General features: G+C 63.7%; 1 protein-coding gene across 1 annotated transcript in view; it reads right to left on the bottom strand.

Annotated features, from left to right (window-relative positions):
- ZC3H3 (zinc finger CCCH-type containing 3) overlaps positions 1-23,367 on the bottom strand; it is an 88,464-nt gene that overhangs the window by 16,691 nt on the left and 48,406 nt on the right. The window contains exons 5-9 of the mRNA XM_030303909.1: positions 10,328-10,515; positions 5,306-5,348; positions 5,059-5,220; positions 4,912-4,981; positions 2,715-2,846 (exon numbers count right to left, since the gene is read on the bottom strand). Of these exons, the coding sequence (XP_030159769.1) occupies positions 2,715-2,846; positions 4,912-4,981; positions 5,059-5,220; positions 5,306-5,348; positions 10,328-10,515 (595 nt within the window). The remainder of the gene's footprint in view (positions 1-2,714; positions 2,847-4,911; positions 4,982-5,058; positions 5,221-5,305; positions 5,349-10,327; positions 10,516-23,367) is intronic.

Below are 23,367 nucleotides of genomic sequence, written 5' to 3'. Positions count from 1 at the left end.
TGATGCCAGGGTCGTGAGATCAACCCCCGTGCTGGGCTCCATGCTGAGTGTGGAGCCTGCTTGAGATTCCCTGTCCCTCTCTCTCTCCCCTTCTCCCCTGCTCTCTCTCTCTCTCTCTCTCTCAAAAAAAACAAAGAAACAAACAAACAAAACAAAAAAGGAAGGAGAGAAGCTGGACAACAGAGTCTACGTGTTCGCAGATTTCAATATATGAAACGCCCAGGAACACACGAGTTTGCGGAGAAAGGAGGTAGGTTCCTCGTGCCTGGCAGGAGAGGGGCGCGGGTGGGACTGACTACGGACGGCAGAAGGGCTGCTGGGCGACAGACACGTGCGTCCTAAACCTGGATTCTGGCAAGCAGACTTGTGTACTTGCAGCGGGGGAACCAGGTGATGTGTGCACTGGGCCTCAATAAAGCTGGGCTTCAATACATTTTTCTTAACGTTTATTTAGTTTTGAAGGGGGCGGGCGCAGAGAGAGAGGGAGACACGGAATGCGACGCAGGCTCCGGGCTCCGAGCCGTCAGCACAGAAAGCTGAGTGGAGACAGGGGTGGTTTCACGGGTGGTTTTGGGGGACAGGACCCCCCGTGTGGAAGAAAACTAAGTGACGTCCTACCTCACACCACAGCCAAGTCAGCGACACCTGCTCTTGCCCCAGGCCTACTCGGAAGGGGGCAGATGGGGCCTTAATCACCACAGTCCCCCAGACCCTCGAGACCCTCATTAGCCCAATCTTGCCGAACAGGAAACTGAGGCCCTGCAGGATGAAGGGGGGGGGGTGCGGGGAGGGGGGCCAGGGCCTGAGCCCCTGCCCCAGGGCCTCCCTCAGGCCTCCCACACTGTGGCCTCAAAGCTGCACCCAGGAGGAGGATGGAGAGGGTCCCAGTGGCCCCGGGAGGGGGCAGGTCCCGGAACAGGACGGCAGGGGGATGGTGGAAGGACTCTGACCCACACACACCGGACAGATTTCAGCCTAAGCAATGGTACCCCAGCAGAGTCAATCGCTGATGACAGCCATGCAAACTCAGCCTGTGACTCTGGAGCCAGAGGACACGAGAGCTTCTGTGAGGCAGGGCACATCAGGAGACAGGAGGGGCCGTGGTGGGAGTGTCCGCAGCAACTCGGCTGATTGCCAGGAGCCCCACAAGCAGGCCGGGCACCCCACGCAGGCCGGGCCCTGACACACAGGCCGGGCACTGATGCACCGGCCGAGCACTGACACACAGGCTGGGCACCCCATGCAGGCGGGGCACTCACACACTCACACACACACACACACACACACTCACACACACACACACACACACACACGTTACCCAGAGAGAGGACAAGCAGGGCACCTTGGCCGATGCCAGGTCGAGCGGCCGTGGGGACCCACCACTGGGACCGTGGAGAGACAACCCACTGCGACCCCATGTCGTCTGGCTAGTGCGTCCTGAGCGAAGGCAAGGGGTCAGACCAAGGGCCCGGTGGGCGGGGCGGAGGCTGACCTCTGAGCTGTCCAGAGCGGCGGTGTGGCCCCCGAAAAGGGAAGGGAGCAGAGATTTACTCCCGGCCTAAATTATTCACAAGAAAAGGGAGCGCGCCTCTTTAACAAGCCGTGGCTTTATGAAGCAAGGTTAACAATTTCACTTGATTCAGTGGAATATTATAAACTCTCTGGGGCCCATTTGAGGACTTGTACTTCAGGCACAAGGCGACGACTCAGCACTTTTTATATTATTTAGAGAATAAAATTAACCCTCACCGGCCCAGGCTGCTGCCGCTCCTGCCGCTGGATCTGGCCTGCTCAGCGCTTTCCCCCATATATAATTACAAGCTGCTATCCATCATGTGGCAGCCACGGCACCGACACGCCGAAAGGGACACAGTAAGCACTTCCACTAACGGCAGCAGAACTTAAATATCACTTTGATACTTTCATTTAAATTGGAATATCTTACAGTAATCACGCACAGCCTCCGCGGGGGTCCTGCCACCGCACCCCAGCCCACCCGGCCCTGGTCTGAGCCGCTCCCAGGCCCCGCCCCATGGGGCGGGGCCTCTCCGCCAGGGTTCTGGGCTTCCTTCAAAGTGACGCACCAGCTGCGGGTGAGGTCCCCAGGTTTGCCAAGCCCGGCCCGGCCCGGGCCCTGGCCTTGCGGCAGGAGGGAGAGGACGCGGGGAGGGAAGGGGCACCGGCCCCGCGGTGTGAAACGCACTGACGCGCGCTCCCCTTGCCCAGGCCCAGTCCTGCTGCCCTGCCCACCGGCGGTCCCCAGGAAGTCCCAGCTCCGGTGCCCCCACAGTCCAGACTGCAGGTCTCAGCACTGGCGAGGAGGCTCCCTCTCGGGGCACCAGGGGCTAGAGAGGCCCGTCCTGGGGTTCCCAGCCCAGGGCACTGCTGCCCTGGCAGGCCCGGGCCACAGAGATGAGGAGGGGCTCCTTCTGGAGAGCGGGACGGAGCCGGGGTGCTCAGCTGCCGGGGAGCCCCAGCACAGCAGCCCCTCGCCGACAGGTGAGGGCAGGAGCAGTGATGGGCCCGAACACAGGAGGCAAAGCAGGCGCTAGCCTGCGGGTGGCCCTTGAGACCCAGTTCCCTAATCCCTTCACACTGGCCCCTTCTACCCTCGCCACCCTGGGGTTCCATGCGCTCCAAGGAAGGCTCGGAGGAGCGTGGCTGGTCCACCGCTGGGGGCTGGGGGCTGCCGGCCACCCTCCCACGCCCCTCACCTTTGCGCCCAGTGGGCAGTAGCCTTTGAGAAAGTCCGTGCAGACCTCCGCCTTCCGGGACACGTAGACGTGGCTGTACGGACAGTTGCTGTTACTGCAGATCCCCTTCAGAAAGTACGAGCACACGGGCATCTGTGGGGGCAAGGGAGCAGGTGGTGAGGACCCGCAGGCCCCTGCAGCGCCCCTGGGCGCATGGGCCCCGTCTGCCCGGTACTACCAGAGCCCCCCCGTCCAGCCCTCCATCAGGCGCCTGCCCCCCCTTTACAGGTAAGGCAGCGGGTCCCCCCTGAAGGACCGACCGCCTTGGGGCTCCGAGGCCAGGCACGAGCCGTGCGGAGACTGTGGCTGGAGACCCGCACCCCCAAGGGAGAAGTGGACACGCAGTGCTGGCCAGCACCTGAGGCCAGGCCAGGTGGGGGCTGCCAGCCCTAAAGGCAGACAGACCCCTGGCTTCCCCAGAAGGCAAGGCCGCCGGGGCAGGGCACAGGCGAGGATATCCAGGCAGGGCTGGCCCCAGGCCTGCAGGACGGCTCGGGCCCAGATGTGCTGTCACCTGCTCTGAGACGGCCCCAGTTTCCAGGCAGTGGGGCCGTGGTGGGATAGGCGTCTAAAAGCGCAGGGGCTGGAGGGTCAGGGGGAGACAGAGCACGGGGGCTCTAGGTAGAGCAACGGCCGACAGGGCCCGGAAGGTCCAGCAGATTTCCCCACTGCTTGGGCACCTGGCAGCATCTGTGGGCCGGAGGCCTGACTCCACCCAGGGAAGCCTGTGGAGGGACTCTGGGGAGGCAGGCAGGTGCCCCGGAGCAGCCTGGGCTGCGCTGACCACAGGCTGGCGCCGCGGAGGCCTGGCAAGGGGCCTGGCTCCAGTGCCCCGGAAACCAGCAGGTGAGCCCAGGGGGACCCGGGGCGGGTATGGAGTGGGCAGCCTGGGCAGACCCCTGTGGCCCAGCACCCCCCGGCCCCTGGGACACAGAGAGGCGGCCCACTTTCTCCCCACAGGGGGAAACCGAAGCCTGAGGGCCAGCGAGGAGGGGACTCTGATCTTGCCCACCCTGACCTCTGCAGTTGCCAGGCAACTCTTCTCTGGGGCCCCTCCCCGGGCCACTTCCTGGGCCATCTGGTCACCCCCTAGGGGGTCTCCCCACCTTCGGCAGGCCTGTTGACCCTCCGGGGGGGTCTCTCTGGGACCTCTCCTCTCCTCTCTTCTCCTCTCCTCTCCTGTCGGACCCACCCCTCACGCACCCCACCGCAGCCCCCGGCCCCCAGTGGGTCTCCACCGGCTGGCACTCCGGGGTCTGGCGCCGGCCTGCCAGGGGCCCCACACAGGAGCCTCGCGGGGTGGGGGGCAGAGGGGAGGCCAGTGAGGGAATGAGGGAGAAAGCAAAGAAACAAAGGGTGATTTAACGTGCAAGAGTTTATTTTTAATTGTCTTTTAACTGCAGCGCACGGGGGAGAAGGGCCGGCCCGTTTGGGGCTGCTGGTGGTGCGGCTGCAGACAATTCCCTTAATGTGGCTTTTGATATAGAGCCCAAATTAGCTCTAATAAAAAGGGATAATAAAGGCAACTCTCACAGCCAACGGAGCCCCTCCTAGCTGTCAGCACGGCCGTTACCGAGAGGAAGCTGCATCCTCGTTTCAATTAACCTTGTTTGCACCCACCACGTCCACACAAATAACAATAACATTAATTCAGGGCGCTCGTGCGGGCGCCCACATCAGACAGCTCGGAATGTGCGCCAGCTTCGGAGCCGGAGCTAATGAACCTGAAACTCGACGTGAATTTCCAAATTGCTCACAACAGAGTTTCGAAGCTCTATTAGGGAGAAAAATGCTGATTCTCTTCAAGTTCCTCAAGGGGAAAAGCTGTTGTAGCGGCAGCAGCCTCGGCCCGACCCCGCCTCCCCTAACCTTGCCGCGGCCCCAGAGCAGGGTGGGGGGCTGAGAGGGGTTCCCCGTGCTCACCGAGGCCGAGGGGAGGGGCCCGGGACGGAGGGGCCCAGCGGTGCACCTGCCTGTCCTACTCTGCCCTTCCTTCCGGCACACCCCGCCTCAGCCCGCTGCCGGGCGCCCACCCCGGGGGGCGGCTGGAGGCCGCTGCTCCTGGGCACGTGGCAGCGGTGGCCACACAGCCGGCTCCCGAGCTGAGAACCGTGGGGTGGTGCCTGCGGGGGACGCGGGGGGAGGGGGGGCGGCTCACCTTCTCCTTGGACACATGGTGGGAGAAGGGGCACGTCCCGTCTGTCTTCTTGCACGTGCCCCGGAGAAACCTGTGCAAATGAGAGGAACAGGGTCAGAGGGGCTGGCGTGGGCAGGGACCCCCGTGGCCCCCGCCCCAGAGGCTCACCTGGTGCACACGGCCACCTTGTCGGGGTCGTGGATGTAGGGACAGTGCTCGCCGTGGTTGCACCTGCCGAAGCGGTTGTAGTACATGCAGTATTCCTGCTGCTGCTTCCGCCGCCGCTGCCTCGCCTGCCGGACGATGGCCAGGCTGCGTTGCACGGCCCGGCTGCGGACAGGGCGGAGGTGCGTGAGCCCGGGGGACCCCTTCACCCCCATCCCGTGAGCCCCGAGCCCAACCCTGAGGGACGTACCTGGCCAGGGAGCGGCTGCAGCTGCTGGCAGGGTCCAACCGGCCTGTGGGGCAAGAGGCCGGGTCACGTCAGGCCCGCGGGCAGCTGGCTCTCCCGCTCCCCACCAACCTGCTGGGCGCAGCTCCCCACTGGGCCCCGCTCTCGGCTCAGGCACTGCTGCCCCCCAGGGGAGACTGCCTGCCCTCCTGGGACACTGCCGGACCAACGCCCACCCCGTGCGGGGCGGCGGGGGGGGGCGTACAGGGACCAGATCTGGCAGCACGGCTCCAGGCGACACTGGCTACTGAGCAGCGGCCTCACCTCAAGTCAGGTGGTCCCAGGAAAGCCTAGGTGCTGGGGGCCTCCCTACTACCTTCCTCTGCCGGGGGCAGGGCCTGGGGCTATGAGACCTGAGTGGGGTCCAGAAATTCCACCTGGCTTCACGGTAGCCACTAACGATTCTTATGAATTTAAAGGGTTAAATGAAAATATAACAGTAAGTACGTGGCCACAAAGCCTGACGTCCTCACTCCCAGGCTCTACAGGGACCTACGTGCCGACCTGGGCCTACACGGGCCCCGGACAAGCACATCCGGCCCGGAGGCCTTCGTGGGCCATGGCGGGTGCCCACTCCCCCAAACCCTAAGTGCAAAGACCCGTCAAGTCCTCTCTGAGGTCACTGACTGTGGCCCAAAGGGGAGCTGTTCATGAAGTGAACGGTGGTGACGAGAAGGGAGGAGGTGACAGGATGCTCAAAGCCAGGGGACAAGGGGCAGGTGGGCAATGTCTGTCCTGTGCAGGCAGAGGGCAGGAGTGCAGACTGACGTACAGCCCCCTGCTTCCCTTTTGTGGATGAGGTCACTGCCCCCCAGGACCAGGGTGGGCCGGGCAGGGCCCAAGACCGCTCAGATGTTCCTCAAACACACATGTGAACCTTCCCAGACCAGATTCCATTTCCCACAGGCAGCTGCTGAAATGGATCCGGTGGCGAGAGGCAGAAGTGACATCACTCAGAAATTCTAGGGACCTGAGGCAATGACAAAGCATCCAGGCTTAAAAAGGGATGTCCCCAAGCTGCCTGGCTCTGAGCCGCCCCCATCGGGGCTGCATGGGAGGCCTGGGCAGGTGGCCCTCCAGCCACCCAGAGGCCCCTCCCTCGGCCTCCCCAGGACGATCTGTGCCAGGACCTGCTCGGCTCAGTCCCGTCCAGAGTTCCAGACCCGGTCACGCAAGCATTCTGACACTGCATGTGGCCCCCGGGCTGGACCTTCAGGCACCCCCTTCCACATCTAGCCTGCTGCCAAGCCCTAACCACTCAGTGGACACTCCACAGAAACACTCCATGTGCCCTCTCTGGGCCACCGTCCCCTGACCAGTGTCTGCCCCTCTCTGAGCCTCGGTCCCCTCAAGCTGAAGCGGGGTGGCTCCAGGGCTGCGTGGTGAGACCCCCACTGAGAAGGAACTGCTTGGCCCAGGGGCCCAGGCCCAGGGGCTGGCCGAGACGGGAACGGGGCCGGTTCCAGAGCGGGGAGTGGGGAGCAGGGCGGGGAGGAGCTGGGCGGCCCGGGGCCACAGCGGAGTCCCGGCTCCCCAGCTGGGGATGCAGGTCCCGGGGTACCGGCTGGAGGCCAGTCCAGGTGGCACGGGGTGCTCGCACACCTGCCCGCCCCGGGGATGACGGAGTGCAATCTGATCGCTGCTGGGAGCGCGGCTTCCCGGGCTGCCACCCAGGCTGCCGGTGCCTCTGTGGCGCCATCTGCTCCTGCCAGGGCCCACGGTCAACATGTGTCTGCCTGTCAGGCCTGGTGTCTGAGGGGGCGGGGCGGGGAAGGGACAGGTTTACTCCCCTTTCCGTGGTTTGCTCTTAAAAAGATACCAGTGTGGGGCTCGCAGCGGGAGGCACTGTTCAAACCCCGAGCGAGCGGTGCTAAAACATGCACATAAAGCAGCTGCTGGAAAAGAGGCCGCGAGGTGCTGCGGGCGCTGCAGGGTTCGGCTGAAAACCGTCGGCAACCGCGGAGCAGGCGGTGCCCAGCCTTCCGAGAGCTGCGCTGCCCGGGGATCTTCCCAAAATAGACCCGGCGAGCTTGGCATTGCGGCCCCACCCCTGCCAGCCCCCACCGGGCAGCGCCTCACCCTTCACAGGCCAGCGAGCCCAGGCAGGGGCTCTGGGGTCAGAGGGAGCGGCCGGCCAGCACAGCCGGCTTCTGCAGCCCCGCGGCGCCCCGGCTGGCCCGGCCATTCCCAGGAAATCGTGGCCCTCGGAGGAGGGGGCCCCAGGAAGAGGCATCCGGAAGGGAGGCAGGCAGCAGGGTGGGGCCTTGGGTGCGTGGCTCCCAGCCCTCTCTTGTGCCCTCTCAGCACAGGGCGGGGTCAGCAGGTCACAAATGACTGGATAACCTGCCCAGGGGTGTGTGGTGGCCGACGAGCGGCAGGGAGCCTACCCCAGTCTGCCTCCCTCGGGGAGCTGGGGGCCGGCCCCGCAGCCTAGGCCGGGGGAGGTGGCTCTGGCAGACACACTTGGGGCCTCTGCTCCACGGCAGGGACCAGCGGGCTCTCGGGTCCGCGACGTACGCCAGGCCTGGTGGAGCACGAGCCGCAGCCCACACCCGGGTGCACCCAGGTCGGGGGCCAAGCCACACAAGGAGAGGCCCCCGGGGCTGGGCCCTGCGGGTGGGCAGGCCTGAGAAGCGGGAGGGAAGTCCGTGGTCACTGGGCTCGGGGGGAGGAGGGTGCCCTCCACCTTCCCCGTGGCTCGGGGGACCCCAACCAGGGGCCAACACTGTCCCAGAGAGGCCCAGCAGCTGGGAGCCAGAGTCAGGACGGGGGCGGGCTACCTCCCTGCCGGGGTCAGAGTTCTGCTGACAGAAAAGAAGAGCTTTCTTTCTTTGATTATTATTTGTCTAAGCAGGCCACTGGCCAGTGGGAGCTCCTGCAGCTGGGGGCGGCCTACCTTCTCCACAGCAAGCGGTCGGGGGTCCGGGTGGCTGGAGCTGGAGGCGGCGGGGGGGGGGGGGGGGGGGGGGGATCCTCGGTGGGTTCTGGCTTCAGCTCTGCCTCACACCCGGGACACGCCACCCAGTGGTCTGCGTTCCAAGTCCCGCCTCCGGCCCCCGCCTGCCCTGAAGTTGGGGTGGGGGGGGGGGCGGCTCCCGGGACCCTGCCTGCACCCTGAGGCCTGCGTCCTCTCTTTACGGCCCGAGGCCAGGCGGCCGGGACACCCGGCGCGGTGAGGCCGTAGCTCTGTCCCGCTCTGTGTCCCGAGGAGACTGGAATGCTGTGTGGCTGTGCACCTGCAGGGGCGTGGGCTCAGCGAGGCGCCTTCCGCAGTGAGACGACGCAGGACAGCCGTCTGCTCAGGTGTGGTACGGCCTGTGCCGGGAAGGGAGGGGGAGCCCCACAGCCCCTTCTGCTCTCTGCTCTCCCACCCCAAGGCGGCGGGCGGCCCGGGGTCTCCCGGGAGCTCTGGCTCGCCTCTCTTGTTCCCTCCCTCAAGCGGCCGCCACGCGGCACAGACCCGCCTCTTCCTCTCTGCCTCCAGGTGCCCCTCCTCCCACCATGGACTCGAGGGGCCGGGTGGTGGGTGCGGCCCCACCCCCAAAGGCCCAACCAGCCCGCCTGAGGTCAGGGCCCACGTGGAGCGGCCCACACGCAGCCCCAAACCACAACCCACTTCGGGTCCCTGCTGTAGACAGTGTGAATGCCAGGATGGCCAACGATGATGTCTGGTCGGGCCAGGGAGGAGTCCCTCACACCCGGTGTGAATAAGCAGCCCCCGGCATCACCGGGGCCGACAGGAGGTGAGGGTGCTGAGGAAATGTCAGCAGAACGGGCCTTACCGCTCGGGCCCGACCAGAATATCACTCCGCCGAAAGGCTGCCCAGCAGCCCTCTGTGGCTCCGTCCACCCCACACAGCAGCCCGGGAGGGACAGCCCGGAGAAGGACCGGCGGCCACGTGTGGGGCCTCACAGACCATGAGCACGGATGCCATGGGCTGGCTGAGGGGGAGGGGGCTGTCTGCTCACCCACAGTGGCACGCCCTGGGGCCTGAGTCCCCAAAGGAGGCCCAGCCAAGGCTCTGTACCTGCTCCTCCACTGGGCAGCTAGCTGAGGCCAAGGTGGAAAGGCCCTCAGATCACACAGCCCAATCCCTTGAGAAAGGGATGGGGAAACTGAGGCAGAGAGACAGAGCAGAGCCGTGGCCTTCGGGCCCCCCAGTGCCTCTCCTGGGCAGCCCAGTGCACTCGCCGCCCACCCCCTAGTCCCACGTACAGAGGCCCTGGGGACACAGCTGGGCAGGGCTTCCAGGAAGGGCCCCCAAGCTACAGATGGTCCCAACGCCCGCCTCGCCCCTGGTCCAGGCCTCTTTGGGGGGTGGGGGCCGGGAGCAGCTGGGTCTCTGCAGGCCCCACACTGCCTGCAACCTCACCCTTTTTTTCTTGACAGAAAAGGATGGGGGTAAAATTGGACTGAAACCAAAATATTTTCTAGTTAATTTGTATAATAAGCGAATCCAAAGCATTTCCTTCTCCTCGGCCTGTTTCCCCAGGCCGCGGGGGCATGCGTGGTGGCGGCGGCGGCTGCCTCCAGACACAGCGGGAGGCATTGCCAATGAGATTACGGGGCGCCGTGGCCCCAGGTGTTCGCCCGCCAGGACCGTGTTCACCATACCTGGCTCATCTCCTTTGTCCAGGAGCAAAACGTGGAAAATCAGGGCCCGCTCGGCCGAGCGAGAGGCAGCGCACGCGGGGGCTTCCCCAGGGGACGTGGGGGCTGAGAGGCCTCCCCATCCGTGCCCGGGCTGCTCCGGCTGCCCCGTCGGCTCCGACAGGGACGGCTATGGGGGCCCGGCAAGCACTGAAGGGGAAAATGAACTCCCGGCCTGGGCCGTGGCCCATTTGGGAAGCGCTCACGGGGATCGGCTCCCTGGGAGCATGGGGTCACGGGCGAGCCGCAGCAGCCGCCCACGATGGACGACGCGTGGTGGGGAGTCAGGAGCCAGGCCCAAAGGCTTCCTGGCCCCCACCTCCGAGGAGCCTCACCTGTGCGCGGGAGGGGCCTGGTGGCGCCATCGCCGCCAGGCCGGCCGGAGGTCTTGGAGAGCTTGTTGGCCGACACCTTGTAAAGGACCCCTCCGATGCAGCGGTAGCCTTTGTTCCTCCACCGAGGGGGGCTGGCCTGTGCTTTCCCACCCCCGGCGGTGGGGCGCAGGCGATTCAGCACCAGAGACCTGCAGAGACAGAGAAATGCCCAGTCGGTCCGGCCCCAGCCGCCCGCAGTCCGTCACCCACTGTCCCCAACCCCACTCAGCCAGGCTGAAGGGGTACAGGTAGGGGATGAGTCTCCCCCTCCATCATGTATAGCGCTGCACGTGACTGTCCAGGCCCTGGCCTTCTGACAGCGTCTCTTGAGGGAGGTCCACTGCGGGGGGAAGGCTCCTGAGGTCCACACCAAGACTGGTGGCCGTCACCACTGCCTGGGAACATCTTCCCCCAGACGCTGCTCCAGCCCACGTCAGCCTGGCCTTTGGGACAGCAGGTGCTTTGGGGTCAGCAGGCCCCACGGCCAGTCCTGCCCCGCCCCTCTATCCACCACACGAGAGCCCAGCATCGAGACCCTCACAGACCCCCACGCAGGCAAGCCATGTGGGGGAAAGACGGGAGATGCTGGAAGGGGTGTGGGACAGCCTGCGGGACTCGCTGAGTGGATGACCCGGGCAGGGAAGGCAGACCAGGGCCTGGATGGCCCTGGTGGCCACCTGCCCACTCCTTCCCTCCAAACTCTCCTCCCACAGGGCCCTGGGCCCCGTCCTGCCAGAAACCGGCACCCCCCGGGAAGCCAAGGGCGGAGTGGATCGGGAGGAGGCCCTGGACGCCCCCACTTAGAGAGACATTCCCCTGCAGACACCACAGCTGCGGTGGGCGGCGGCCGCAGGCCCCCAGGCTGTTCTGGCCCACCCGCTCCCCGCCCCCCCAGGGGTCACACGGGCAGGCTGCCACCCAAATGAGGGGACAAGGGCCTCCCACCCAGGGCGCCCGGCATGGAGACTAGCCAGCTTCATGACTCCAGAAGGGTGTGGGGCCTTTCCCCCTCAGGACACGTTTCAGCAGCAATTTGTTTATGCAAATTGACCTTAATTCCATATTAGCTCAGACTCTGCTCATAATGTTATTACCACCGAGCGTCCACACTGCACCCCGCTGGCAAATCTGGGGCTGTGAGTGCCGGTGCCTGCCAGCAGCAGGAGGGCAGGGCGTGAGGAGGGTGGGCCTGGCCACGGGCACCACCACCACCGGCAGCGGGGACCTGGTGAGCAGGCCCAGAGCAGCGCCATGGCGCCTTCCCTTCGGGTTCTCCAACGTCCTCACGCCGCCGCGCACCCCACGGCCCTGCAGCTCCCTTTCCAGGCGGGGCGGGGCAGGGCCTCCCGGCGGCACCCAGGCTGGTGGAGGGGTGGTGGCATCGCGGCTGGGGGTTGACGCCACCCTCACCACATGGCCCCCTGGGCCTTGGTCTCTTTGCAACTCAGGGGTGATTCTCGCCAGCCAAAGCCTCTGAGGACACGTTAGACGGATCCTGTGCGCAAGTGAGCCGAGCTCAGGAGACCCACAGCTTCAGTGTGAGGACAGGCCAGGCAGCGAGGGCCGAGGACACCGCAGCCCGACGGCACTTAACCCAGTTTCCCTTAATTAAAACTCAAGTTCACAGACACCAATCTTGGGAAAAAGTCCTGCCAAGGGACCGCGGCCGGCCTGGCTCGTGCCATGCGTGCCCTACAGGCCCCAGCTATCCCTGCACAGGGTACATCTTGGCAGAAAGAGGGCAGGGTGGGGGGTGTCCTCTGGGGGGAGAAGACAGACCTCCAGGCTTTCCTCAGACCCTGGGTCCCCAGCTCTACCCACCCTGGTCTCGGGGTATCGATGTGTCCAGTGAGTACCTGCCTGTCCCCTTGGCCGGCTCAGAGGCCAGGCCGAGGTATGAGGAGGGTGGGGCCGGGCAGGTCCATCCCGTGTGCCCGCACCTGCCGCAGAACGCCGTGAGCTCAGAGGTGGCTCCGGACCCTCCGCGGGCGCCGGGGTCATTGTGCACAGGGCACAGCTTGGCCTGAGTCCTAACCCCACGACTGAGAGCTGAGCCCAGGGCGAGTGGCCACCACAGCTGGCTCAGCCACGGGCCGACGGGCCGCCAACACCCCTGGCCCCCAGCCCCACGACGTTCAGAACCCTCAGCGGTGTCACCACTGGGAGGGGCAGCTGGGAAGCCTCCGCTCTGCAGCCCCGGGGCTCGAGCGCGCCGGCAGTAAGCCCAGCCCGCGCACACAGCACACTCAGCCCTCAGGGCCAGACCCCAGATGGCCCAGCAGGCCGCGCAGCGAGATGGCACAGCTGTCGCTTACCAGAATAAGGGCACCACTCTCAGCTGCCTCTTGCCTCGGGGCACAGACCCTCCTCTCCTGGGCCGCCACCATACCTGCACCCCATCCACACCACAGGACGCCACAAATCATGAGGGACAGGTGGGCAGGCAGACACGTGCCCCACCCCCTTCCCTGGGCCCACCACCTCAGGATCCACCCCCCTCCGCGGATGCCCCAGAAACCCAGCCCTTCGAGGGGTGAGGGAGCTCACCCCCAGGCACGTGCCCCTGGCCGAGGGACACCCCACCACTCCTTGGGGCAGTCACACAGGTGAAGCCGCAGACGCGGACCAGGCCCAGGCAGGGACCTATGGAGGGGGAGGCTTGGCAGGCTCTCGGTTTAGAAGGAGCTAGAAGCTTCAGGATAGACTGTGTTCCGGCCCCGAGGGTGGTCCCCTCCAGGCCCATCCCACAGCTCTGTACACAGAAGAGCCTCAGTCTGGGGGTTAACGGCTCCCCCTGAGAGTGGGACCCAGGGACACGCTCCTGGCTAGGAGGAGCCTAGCCTGCTAGCTAGCCTCCTAGCTAGCTAGTGCTAGCTCCGGCTAGGCACTGGACACACCCGACGCCCGGCTTGGGAGAAGTGCCCTCCGTGGTTTTTCTTGGCTACAAGGCATACCTCACACATCGCTGATTATTCCCACACTTATTCTTATGGAGGACCAAGACTGAGAGATCGGTCTCCTCTCCCCCCAAAAAACTACACCCCTGGGTCTGAATGGCAATTATGGGACGACCACGGGCCACCTGGCAGGGCTGCAGGCCTAGCGCCTCGGTTCTCACGCCCTGGCTCAGAGTGGATGGTCTACGCACAGGTGGGCGCACGGCCCAGGGTGCGGGGCTGCCCCCACAAACAGCCCCGGGGCCCACCGTCTCCAGGGGCCCACGCAGGAGCCCCATGGTGCCACAGGACTGTCTGGAGGAGGTGGACGCAGCCACAGAACTCGGGGAGGGCTGGCCTGGGCTGGGGAAGGCCCACCTGCCCGCACACAGCCCAGCCTGCAGCTGCACAGGACCCCCTCCCTCACCCCGGCTGGTTCCACTCGCTGACTTGGGACCTGTGGCCAGGCAGGTGCCGGGCGGGCAGGGGCTGCCTTGTAGCTGTTCAGTGCCTGGGTGTCACGGCACTCCAGTAAATTGTTACCCTAATGGAGAGGACAGCCTTTGGAAACCAACTGTATTGAGAAGAGGGGATAAAATTAATGAGATAATAGCCGGGCCAAGGACCCGGAGAACGCGCCTGCCCTCGCGGCACGGGCCCTGTAATTCCTTTTCTACAACAGGAGCCTCAGATCTAAAGGCTTCTCCCATCCGTCCGGCAGGCCCACGCCGCCAGGAAATTTCATTAACGCTGGAAAATAGGAAAGGTATTAAGCGTGGATAATGAAGGCCAGGGAGGGAACCGTGCCTTAAGATAGTCCTCTTTCTCGCCTTTGTAATGGGAGGCATGAACTTTCCCTTCAAATCCATTTCTAATCCATTTGAAATACTACAGCAAATTATCTTTCCTTCAGCCCGAAAGCGGCCAGCCAATTTACTCCGAATAGAAGTGACAATGCCCCAGGATTTATCACCATAACCTTGACTACACCAGGGTGAGGGCTGGGCCCCGTCGCCCCCCCCCCCAGGGGGCACGAGGAACGGGTGGGGGGAGATAACATTTTAAATGAAAAGCAGTGGTAATGGGGAGACAGACACACACACCACAGAAGTAGGTTTAAAAAGAAAAGCTGTCCACGTGTCTGCTGCCTGGGGAGCAGCTGGCAAGTTCCAGCCTGAGGCCACGGAGGCCACCCCCCGGGGGCGCCCGAGAGGAGGGACGGCAGGGTCTGGGCCAGAGAGAGGGCCGCTCTCCCGAGAAGCCAGGGAGGACGGTGCTCGCCCATCTCTTGACCCTGGACGCCACACTCCCCACCCTCTGGGCATCTCCTGTGGACACTGCCTACAACGGGTCCACGCGGCCCCCAACACCGTATGCGGGCGCCCCTGCCCGCTGTGTCTGCGGAGACGGGCCCACTCACGGTGTCTTCCAGCGAGCGCGTGCACGTGAGGGGCGGACAGGCACACAGGCTCCCAAACACGTGAGCACAAGGACCCTGCCCGCCCTCCTGAGGCCCTGGCGCACCCGGCTCCCCCGCCCCCAGACCCGGGGCTGAGGACACAGCCGGTGAGGCCAGGGAGGCCAGGGGCAGGCTCAGGTGCAAGTGGATGAGGGGCAGGGGTGGGGTGGTCCCAACCTCCAAGAAGCCCGGGACGGCGCACGTCCCAAACTAGGAGCCTCCCCACCAGGCCCAAAGGCACCTTTCAACAAATACCATCTCAGGCTGCCCCGCACAGCCACCTTGCAGCTGAGGGGACCCCAGCCCCCACTCAAGCTCCCGGCAGTCCTCAGGTTTCCCCAAGGAAACCACACGTCACAGCCCACGTGGGCCCACCAGACTGGGGGACAGGGCCAGGCCAACGGGCCACACGAAGGCTGGGCACAGATCCGTGTGCAGGACCAGAGGCCGCGCACCTGGATGGAAAGTCACTGGCGGGAACCGGTGGCCACCTGCCCGCAGTGAACGCTGTCAGGCCCGCGGAGGCATTTCTGCTGGTGGGTTCTTCCCGCCTCCCTCAGCGAGGGCTCCTGGAGTCGGGATGGCCCCACAGACTGCCCCCCACCTTCCACACAGACCCCTCTCCTCCCTGGGGACCCTCACCCAGCCAGTGACCGCAGTCACCGAGGGACCCGCCTCACCTGAGCTGGCCCGCTCTCTCACCCCCCAGATGCAGGCCGGGTCCCCACCCTGACTCAGAGCTCCCTGTTGGGGTCCCTGCACCCCCCTGTCCAGCCAGCTGGTTTGAAAACAGCATGTTTGACCAAGTCCTGCCCCCACTCCCCTGACCCGCTGCAGCAGGCCCCGCTCTCCTCATGGGTAGCTCCGTCAGGAGACCCTGCCAGCTGGGCTCGCAGACCCCCCCCCCCCCCCCAGCCAGGACTCCAGACACACCGGACACTTCTGCTTCCTGGAAGGCACTGTGGCCCCTCCTTGCATGGGCCTCTAGGCCTGTTCTCCGGGCCATCCCTGAGACCAAGCTCAGAGGTCAGGACCTCAGGGAGCCTGTCCGATCCCCCACAGCCTGCTGTCACGGGCCGCCAGCCCCATACAGTGCTCTATCACAGCTTGGCGCACCGGGCCCTGCTCACCACGGTGCCCCTGACCTGGGCACAGGTACACCAGGAGGGAGGGGCTGGGTGCCGCCTGGGGTCCCCCGCACCGTGGCCCTCTTGGGGTCGGTTCAGGTAAGAGTCGGGCAGGGAGAACGGGCAGCAGGGGCTCCCGGAGAACAAAGGGGCCCGAACGCACAGGCGGTGCTGCCGGGGGCGGGGGCGGGAGCACACGGGAGCGCGGACCCTTGGAAAGACCATCGGGGGTCAGCACGGCGGGTGGGTGCAGTGCAGGAGGCTGTGGCCACTGTCCGGGGCCGGCTGGGCAGAGCTGGGGGAGGCAGAGGGCCGAGGTGACCACACACAGGAGCGTGGGTGCGGGTGCCAGCAGAGGGGCTCCGCCAGGCTCCTGGCCGGAACTCAACCTCCGACCCCCGCTGGCTGGGGCAGGGTCAGTGCGTGGCCGAGGACCCGGCGGCCTCTCTAGGTCAGGCCTTCCAAGCCAGTGGTGACCAAGCAGGAGGCGGGCAGGCGGGCTGGGGAGCAGAGAAAACAACCGGGGAAGCATTTTTCAGGAAATGGAGCACGGTTCTGCGAAGCTTCGAGGCGAGCAGGGAGTGCGCCGTCAGCAGAAGCAGTGCCCGGGGGAGGCGGCTCTGCACAGCGAATCCCAAGTAGGTCAGGCTCAGCCGCCACCGTGACAGGCTGCAAAGTGCTTAAGTGGGCTTTCCACGGAAACGCTGACGGGCGCCACCTCAGCTCGGCTCGGGGGGCTTGAGGGCGCCCACACGGGCCTGCAAGGGGCCTGTCCCCCGCCCGGCCGCGGCCCACTCTGCCCCCAGAGCAGCACCCGGCGCCCCGCTCACACGTGTGCCCGGCCCGGAGCCAGGGCAGGGGGCGGGGGGGCCGCCAATGCTGGGCGGTCTATGGGGAGACTTCTGAGGGGGAGGGGGACAGTGTCTCAGGTGAGGGGCCCAGGCAGGACCGGCAGGGTGGGAGGTGAGAGGCTGGGCCGAAGTGCAGGCCAGAGGCAGGAGTCTCAGAAACAGGGCTCAGTGCCAGGGACCTGGCAGATGGCACAGGCCTCGTGACCACCGTGGCAACCTTGGTCTCCTAAGATCCTCCTCCAGCCACACAACGGGCCCCCCCCAGGGCGATGTGGCCCACGGCCAGCTCCAGGGACCCCCAATCCCGGTGAGTCAGGGCTGGGGCTCCGTGCCTAGCCGGGGGCTCTGCGCGCTGACCTCCTAACACGTCCTGGGGCCACCGTGGGTCGGAGGCAGGCGGTCGGCTTGGCCTTCCGGGACACATCCCGCAGCAGACAAGGGGCCAGGGGCCTGGGTGGGAGCTGGGGGGGAGGGGGGGGGCGGCGCTATGTGACCTGGGGCGAGGGAGCGGCAGCCTTGTCCGGTGGGGGGGGGCCGGTCCGGGGTGGAGGCTGAGGCCTGGGTGGAATCGGAGGGTGGGTGGGGGTACGGGCAGGGGGCTGACCTGAGGGCTTCATCACTGAGGTGCTGCTCTGAGGAACCCCCTGTCCGTGTCTCCCCAGTAACGGACGGCAGTGATTCAGGGCGCCCCTGGCCAGCGGCGTGCCGGTGGGCAGTGCTAATTGTGCTGCCTCCGTTACAAATGCCGCGGCTCCATTACGAGGGGCCGGGACTGTTTTATGCGCTCACATCTATTCAATTGGTATTTCGATCAATGGATGCATTACAAGCTTTCCCTTTAAGAGCCTAATAAACAACAAGATGGAAAGTAAAATTCTCCATAAAATGACACTTTTAAAAATCCATTTCAGCTGAAGCTATTGGCGTTTTGTACGTTAGCTACAAAAACCAGGCACTGGGCCTCAGTGGCCCTATTCTGGAGCAGAGTCCAGCTCCAGGGGCAGAGGGCGGGCGCCCAGGCTGGGGGCGGGGGCCGGGCCCTGGACCCGCGAGGTCGTCAGCCCAGGCCCGCCTTGGCCCGTGACAGCGGTGAGGGGCAGGGCCGGCCGTTTCTCTGTTCCCTTGTCTACCCCCCGCACCTCTCTCCACCTGCCCCTTCACCACCTCTCTCTTGACCCCCTGCCCCCCGCCCTGTTCGCTGGGCATGTGCAGTTCAGGCTGACCATTCCCCCAGCCCCCAGAACTGCATCGGGCAGACACTCCACGCTAGGGGCAAGCCAACGGAGGGCGACTCGGGCAGCAGAACACCCACCGCACCTCCTGCCCAGGACCCTCTGCGAAGACTTCAGGAGGTCAAGACCCCACCCGGCTCACTGGCTCCTTGGCTGACAGCTCCTAAGGGAACCCGGCCTGAGCCACCTGGCCCGTCTTGTCCACCACCCTCCTGACCGCAGTGCAGCACTGAGGACACCCACAGGGACAGTCACATCCAGGCTGAACCCCCACCCGTGCTCCACATCCCCCCTGCAAGCTCCGCCCCCAAGCTCGCCTCCAGCACCTTCCACCTGGAACAGCACTCCCTCCTCACCCCTGGTCTCACACATGAGCCACCCCCCCGCCCCTCGTGGGTGGCCCCCTAGGGCATTCACGCTTGCATGTGTCATGAAGGGGCCCTAGCATCCGGACACAGCTGGGCTGAGGGATGCCAGGGGGCAGCCCACGCCAGAGGCACATGACAAAGTGAACACACAGCGAGACCCACACAGAATGCCAGGAGCCCTGACCGTCGTGGAGCCCTCGTGTCCACCTGAGGGGACTCATGGACTGAGGGGGTGGAAGAGCCAGATGCCTCCCTCCCCCCCCCCCCCCCCAACCAGAGGGGATCACGGAGCAAGTGCAGCCTGGCTCCCCCTGGAAAGGGGCCGGTGTCTTCAGCGGGCCACGCAGACACCACACAAACACCAGGAAAAGGCGCACGAGCTCAACAGCCAACGCTCGAGAGCCAGAAGGCGAACCGGGAGTTGCCTTCGGGGGGACTGCGGGAGAGGCACAGCCTTCCAAGACCCCCGCAAGAGCAGGCTGGAGCATACGAAAGAAAGCGACACACTTAAACATGGGGGCAACCCCAGCAGGTGTGCCCAGCGGCGGTGCAGAAGCCCTAGAACATCGCTCCGGCAACACTTCGAACAGGTGGGATGAGCAAGCAGCCCAGCGGCCCGGGGGGGTTCCCGCCGGTGGGCGGGGTTCCCGCGCGGTGGGCGGGGTTCCTGCGCCGTGGGTGGGCTAGGAGAATGAAATGCAGGGCACCCTGCCGGCAGTGGGCAGCCCTTTTCGGATCCCCTCTATCCCTCTCTCTCTTGCCTCTCCCACGTGTGTGCTCACTCTGTCTCTCACAAAAATAAATAAGCAAAAAAATTTCAAAAACAAGAAGTTTATTTATTTTGGGTGGGGAGGAAGAGAGAATGAGGGGGAGAGAGAAAGAAATCTCAAGCAGGGTCCACACTGTGAGAGAAGAGCCCGATGTGGGGCTGGAACTCACGAACCGTGAGATCATGACCTGAGCCGAAGTCGGACGCTTGAGCAACTGAGCCACCCAGGCGCCCCAATAAATAAATAAACCTAAAAACAAATTAAATGCAACTCTGCTGCTTTGGAGGCTGATTGGCGGGGGAAGGCTGAGAAACTGAGCTTAGGTTTCTCAAGTTCATCTGGAGGAACAAACATTTAGGAGTGATGAAGGCAAGGAAGGTTAGTCGTAAGGACGCGGAGTCCAGAGACGGCACGGTCTCCGGTCCCCTGGACTCTGGCACAGCCGAGGGCTCATTTCAATAAGTATGTCTCTGTGGGGACACAAAGGAACCGTGACCCCTACCTTAGATCACAAGTAGAAGTTACTTCAAGAAGAATCACAGGTAAACTAGTCACACTTCTAGAAGAAAACATGGCGTTGGGGTAGGCAAATATTTCTTACACAGGACACAAGACCACTGCTCATAAAAGAAAAAGACTGATAAATCAGACACGGTTAAAACACAAGCCCCAGACCATGAGAAGACCTGAGAAACGATCCATAATATGTAAAGAACTCCAGCAGATCAATAAAAAGGGGCACAAAGGGCTCCAAGGGACACTTCACAAAGGGGCACAACAGCGGACATTAAGGTGGGACAGATGCTCGACGTTGTAAGTCACCGGGACACACGAATTAAGACTTCCGTGAGAGACCGGCACGGTCCACCAGCGTGGCCACAAAGGGGAGGACAGGACCCAGGAGGTGCTGGTGAGGCTGGGGTGCTCGTGTGCCGACCAGAACAGCCCCTGCGGGGCAGCGGCCTTACTACGACCGCACAGCACCCCCACCCTCTGAGGCAGCAAGTCCAAGGAAACGAGGGTTCCGAGCTATTCGGCGACACGCCCAGCAAGGCTAGAACGACCCACTGAAAGCACAGTGACCTCACCGTGGTGTATCCACACGCCTGGACGGAGAACAAGCTACTGCTACCCACGGGGACGCGTCTGGGCCCGGGAACGACGGGGTCTCAAGCCACAGACGGGCGACGTACACAACAGAAATCGATTTCTCTCAGTTCTTTTCTTACGGTCCAAGATCAAGGAGCCAGCATGGTTGGCTGCTGACAGGCCACCTTGTCCCCAAGTCCTCTGTAAGTCTGCAGGGAGAGCCCCGGTGGCTCTTCCTCTCCTGAGAAGGACGCCAATCCTGTCAAATGAGAGTCCCGCCCCATTGACTTCATTTAACCTCAATGACCTCTGTAAGGCCCCAGCTCCACACACAGCCACACGTGGGGTCACTCAGGCCATAACGAACATGAGCAAATGCGGCCGGACACCAAGCAGCACGTACTGTGTGACTCCGTTCCCCCGGGGCTCGAGAACTCGGAGGCAGGGCTAGCGTGGCCTGACAGTGGCCGAGGGGGCGGGGGGGGGGGGTACCGTGTGGGCCGGGGTGGGAGACCTGACCTGAGTGGTGGGTACACAGGACAGAAGTCCACAGAACTGACCACCGAACAAACAAACCACAAACGTTTCGCGAGGGAAAATTAAAGAGAGAGAGATCTGTGCAGAAAGCCAAGTTTAGGAACAAGCATTTCCACACAATAAAGGCGTCATTTTTAAATAACAGAAAAGTCTGATATTTAATGGTCCTGAGACAACCAGATAGCCATTAAACACAATTAAATTTGAACCTTAATCTTACAGCATATTCCCGAATAAATTCCAGGTAGGTTAAAGCTTTAAGTGTAAAATCTGAAACCCTAGCACTAGAAGAAAATATAACTGAACTTGTATAATCTTAGGTGGGGAAGCCTGTTCTACACAAATCAACAGGCTAAGTCTTAAGAGACTGGCAGATTTAAGTACACGGAAAAGCAAAAAGATCTGTTAAAAATCCTCATGAACAAAACTGGAAGGCAGAATTCAAACTGAGAAACGACGGACCGTCTATAAAACAGGGGTGACAGCCTGAGTACCCAAAGAGTCTTGCAAACCTGTTAGAAACAGGCCAGAGGCAAATGAACGGTAAACATCTGAAATGTCGAAGGTGACAAAGAATACAAATAAAACTGAAATTAACATCGGACAGCTTTCTCCTCCAGTACAGTCGAAAAGCCTCTGGCAGAGGGTGGGCGCTCGGGCAGAGAAGGGTGGGAGAAGGCCCGTGGGGGCGCTCGCTGCAGGCCCCCCCCCCCCGAACCAGCCTAAGCCTGGCGGGCAGAAGAACAAGGACAGCAGGAATTGCAGCTGCCAGGCCTGAAGGGTGCCCAGCTGGTGATCCAGGTGTGTCCACCTAGCCAGCAAGACAAATGTCCACTCCTGCAAGTAGCCTTCCAGTCTGCAGACCAGAGGGCAAAGGCCACGTGTCGCAGGGAGGACGTGGAGGCAGCGGGGGGGTCGTGAGTCAGGTGGGAGCTGAGTCTGGCACCAGCCCGAGTCGCGCCCACTCCCTGTTCTAGCACTGTGTGGATGACAGGCGCTAGCACCTGGCGGTACAGCCTTAGACAGAGAACGTTCCAGGTGGAAAGCACTTGGCCAGGCCCGAACCGAAGTAGGAGCTGGGGACAGGGGAGGGGGAGGGGTGTGCGTGTGTGCAAGGTGCGGAATGCTTCAGAGCACCCGCGGGGAGGGGGGGGAGGGCAAAGGGGGCGCTAAGCCTTCGGGCCCGGCCCCGCCCACCGCAGTCGGGGTGGGGAGGGGGAGGCGGGGGGCGGGGCCGGCGGGGCGGGGCCGGGCGAGACCCACCGGCTCTCGGCCTGCCCCGCCCCCAGAAGACAGAGGCCCGCCTAGGGGACAGAGCTGGGGCCATAATTTATGCTCCCCCGCCTATGCTTTATGGCTTTCTTAATTCGGCTCCTGCTACTATTAATGTAGTTAATGCTGAGATTATATCTATTTTCTGGCGTCAGGCGGTGATTTATTCAAGCCATTTTTCCGGTGGAGGCTCCCACGCTGTTAAATCAAGTGCCTTGCCAATTAAGTGCTGACTTGGGAAGTGGACGCAATCTTAACAGACATCTAACCGCAAATTAAACCGGGGCTCCTTACTCTGGGGAGTGGGCGGGGCAGCCAGGGAAACCTTGCTGACTTCGAGGAAAGTCAGAGGAAAATAAAACCACCCTGCACCTGCCCGCTGGCTCTCAGATAGGGGCACCAGAGGTGCGGGCCCTGAGCCAGGCTCGGCACAAGCTGGGGTCAGGGCTCCCCCTGGCCATGGTGGTCACCCTGCCCGGGGGGTGGGGGGAGCAGCTGGAGAAAGGGCCCGCGGGGGTCACTGCGCCTGTCCCAGCACAAGGAGGTCTCTGCAGCTGCGGCCCCCATCCACCCAAACAGAACACCTCTCAGACATCCCCAGGACCCCTGAGCCGTTCCCAGTTCCCAGTCTGCACGTGTGGTGGCAGAGAGACCCTCAGACAGCCTTAAGAGGGTGCCAGGTGGGAGGGGAGGAGGGGATGGGCGATGGATGGGCTGCATCCTGCCTCAGCAACGCAGACCCTGGTCCTAGCCCAGAAGGGCGAGGGAAGGCCCCCGAAGGAAGGGCAGTAGAGGAGGGGCTCATGGAGTCCCATGCCTCAGGACAATGCCCCATGCCGCTGGTGGGGGTGGGGGAGGGAAGTGGGGAAGGTAGGTGGGAAGCAGGGAGGCAGAGGTGAGGCTAACTGCCAGAGCCCTGGCACGGGTAAGACACCTGGCCCTGTCCTGCACCCCACAGGAGCCTCCCCCCAGAGGACCTGTGGGTGCCACAGTGCGGCCCCGGGATGCGGTGGCAGCCGGGCCGCCTAGGCCAGCACGTGCTTATAGGAGCTCTTCGGCCGTGGTCCTCAGTGGCTGTGAGCCCCGACACCTCGGCTGACACAGGAACCCGCTCTCCTGTGCCCCCCAGCCCCTGGAGCAGTGTCTCCCTCACCGTCTCCACAGGCCCTGGCCCAGCCCCGAGAGGGGAGCCATATTTTGGGGTAAGAGCAGGCTGAAGAGTTGATATACGCAAAGAGTTGAATATGATATTGATTATGCGAGTGACGCTTTACTACCGCCTCTAAAACCAGGATGAAAGCGATATTTAAAACGGTGTTGGACTGTGTAAGGCACCCAGGTACCACTGGATGACAAGGGC

Source organism: Lynx canadensis, chromosome F2 (genome assembly GCF_007474595.2).
Source record: "Lynx canadensis isolate LIC74 chromosome F2, mLynCan4.pri.v2, whole genome shotgun sequence".
Taxonomy (NCBI): domain Eukaryota; kingdom Metazoa; phylum Chordata; class Mammalia; order Carnivora; family Felidae; genus Lynx; species Lynx canadensis.
This window is presented reverse-complemented; position numbering and strand designations above follow the sequence as displayed.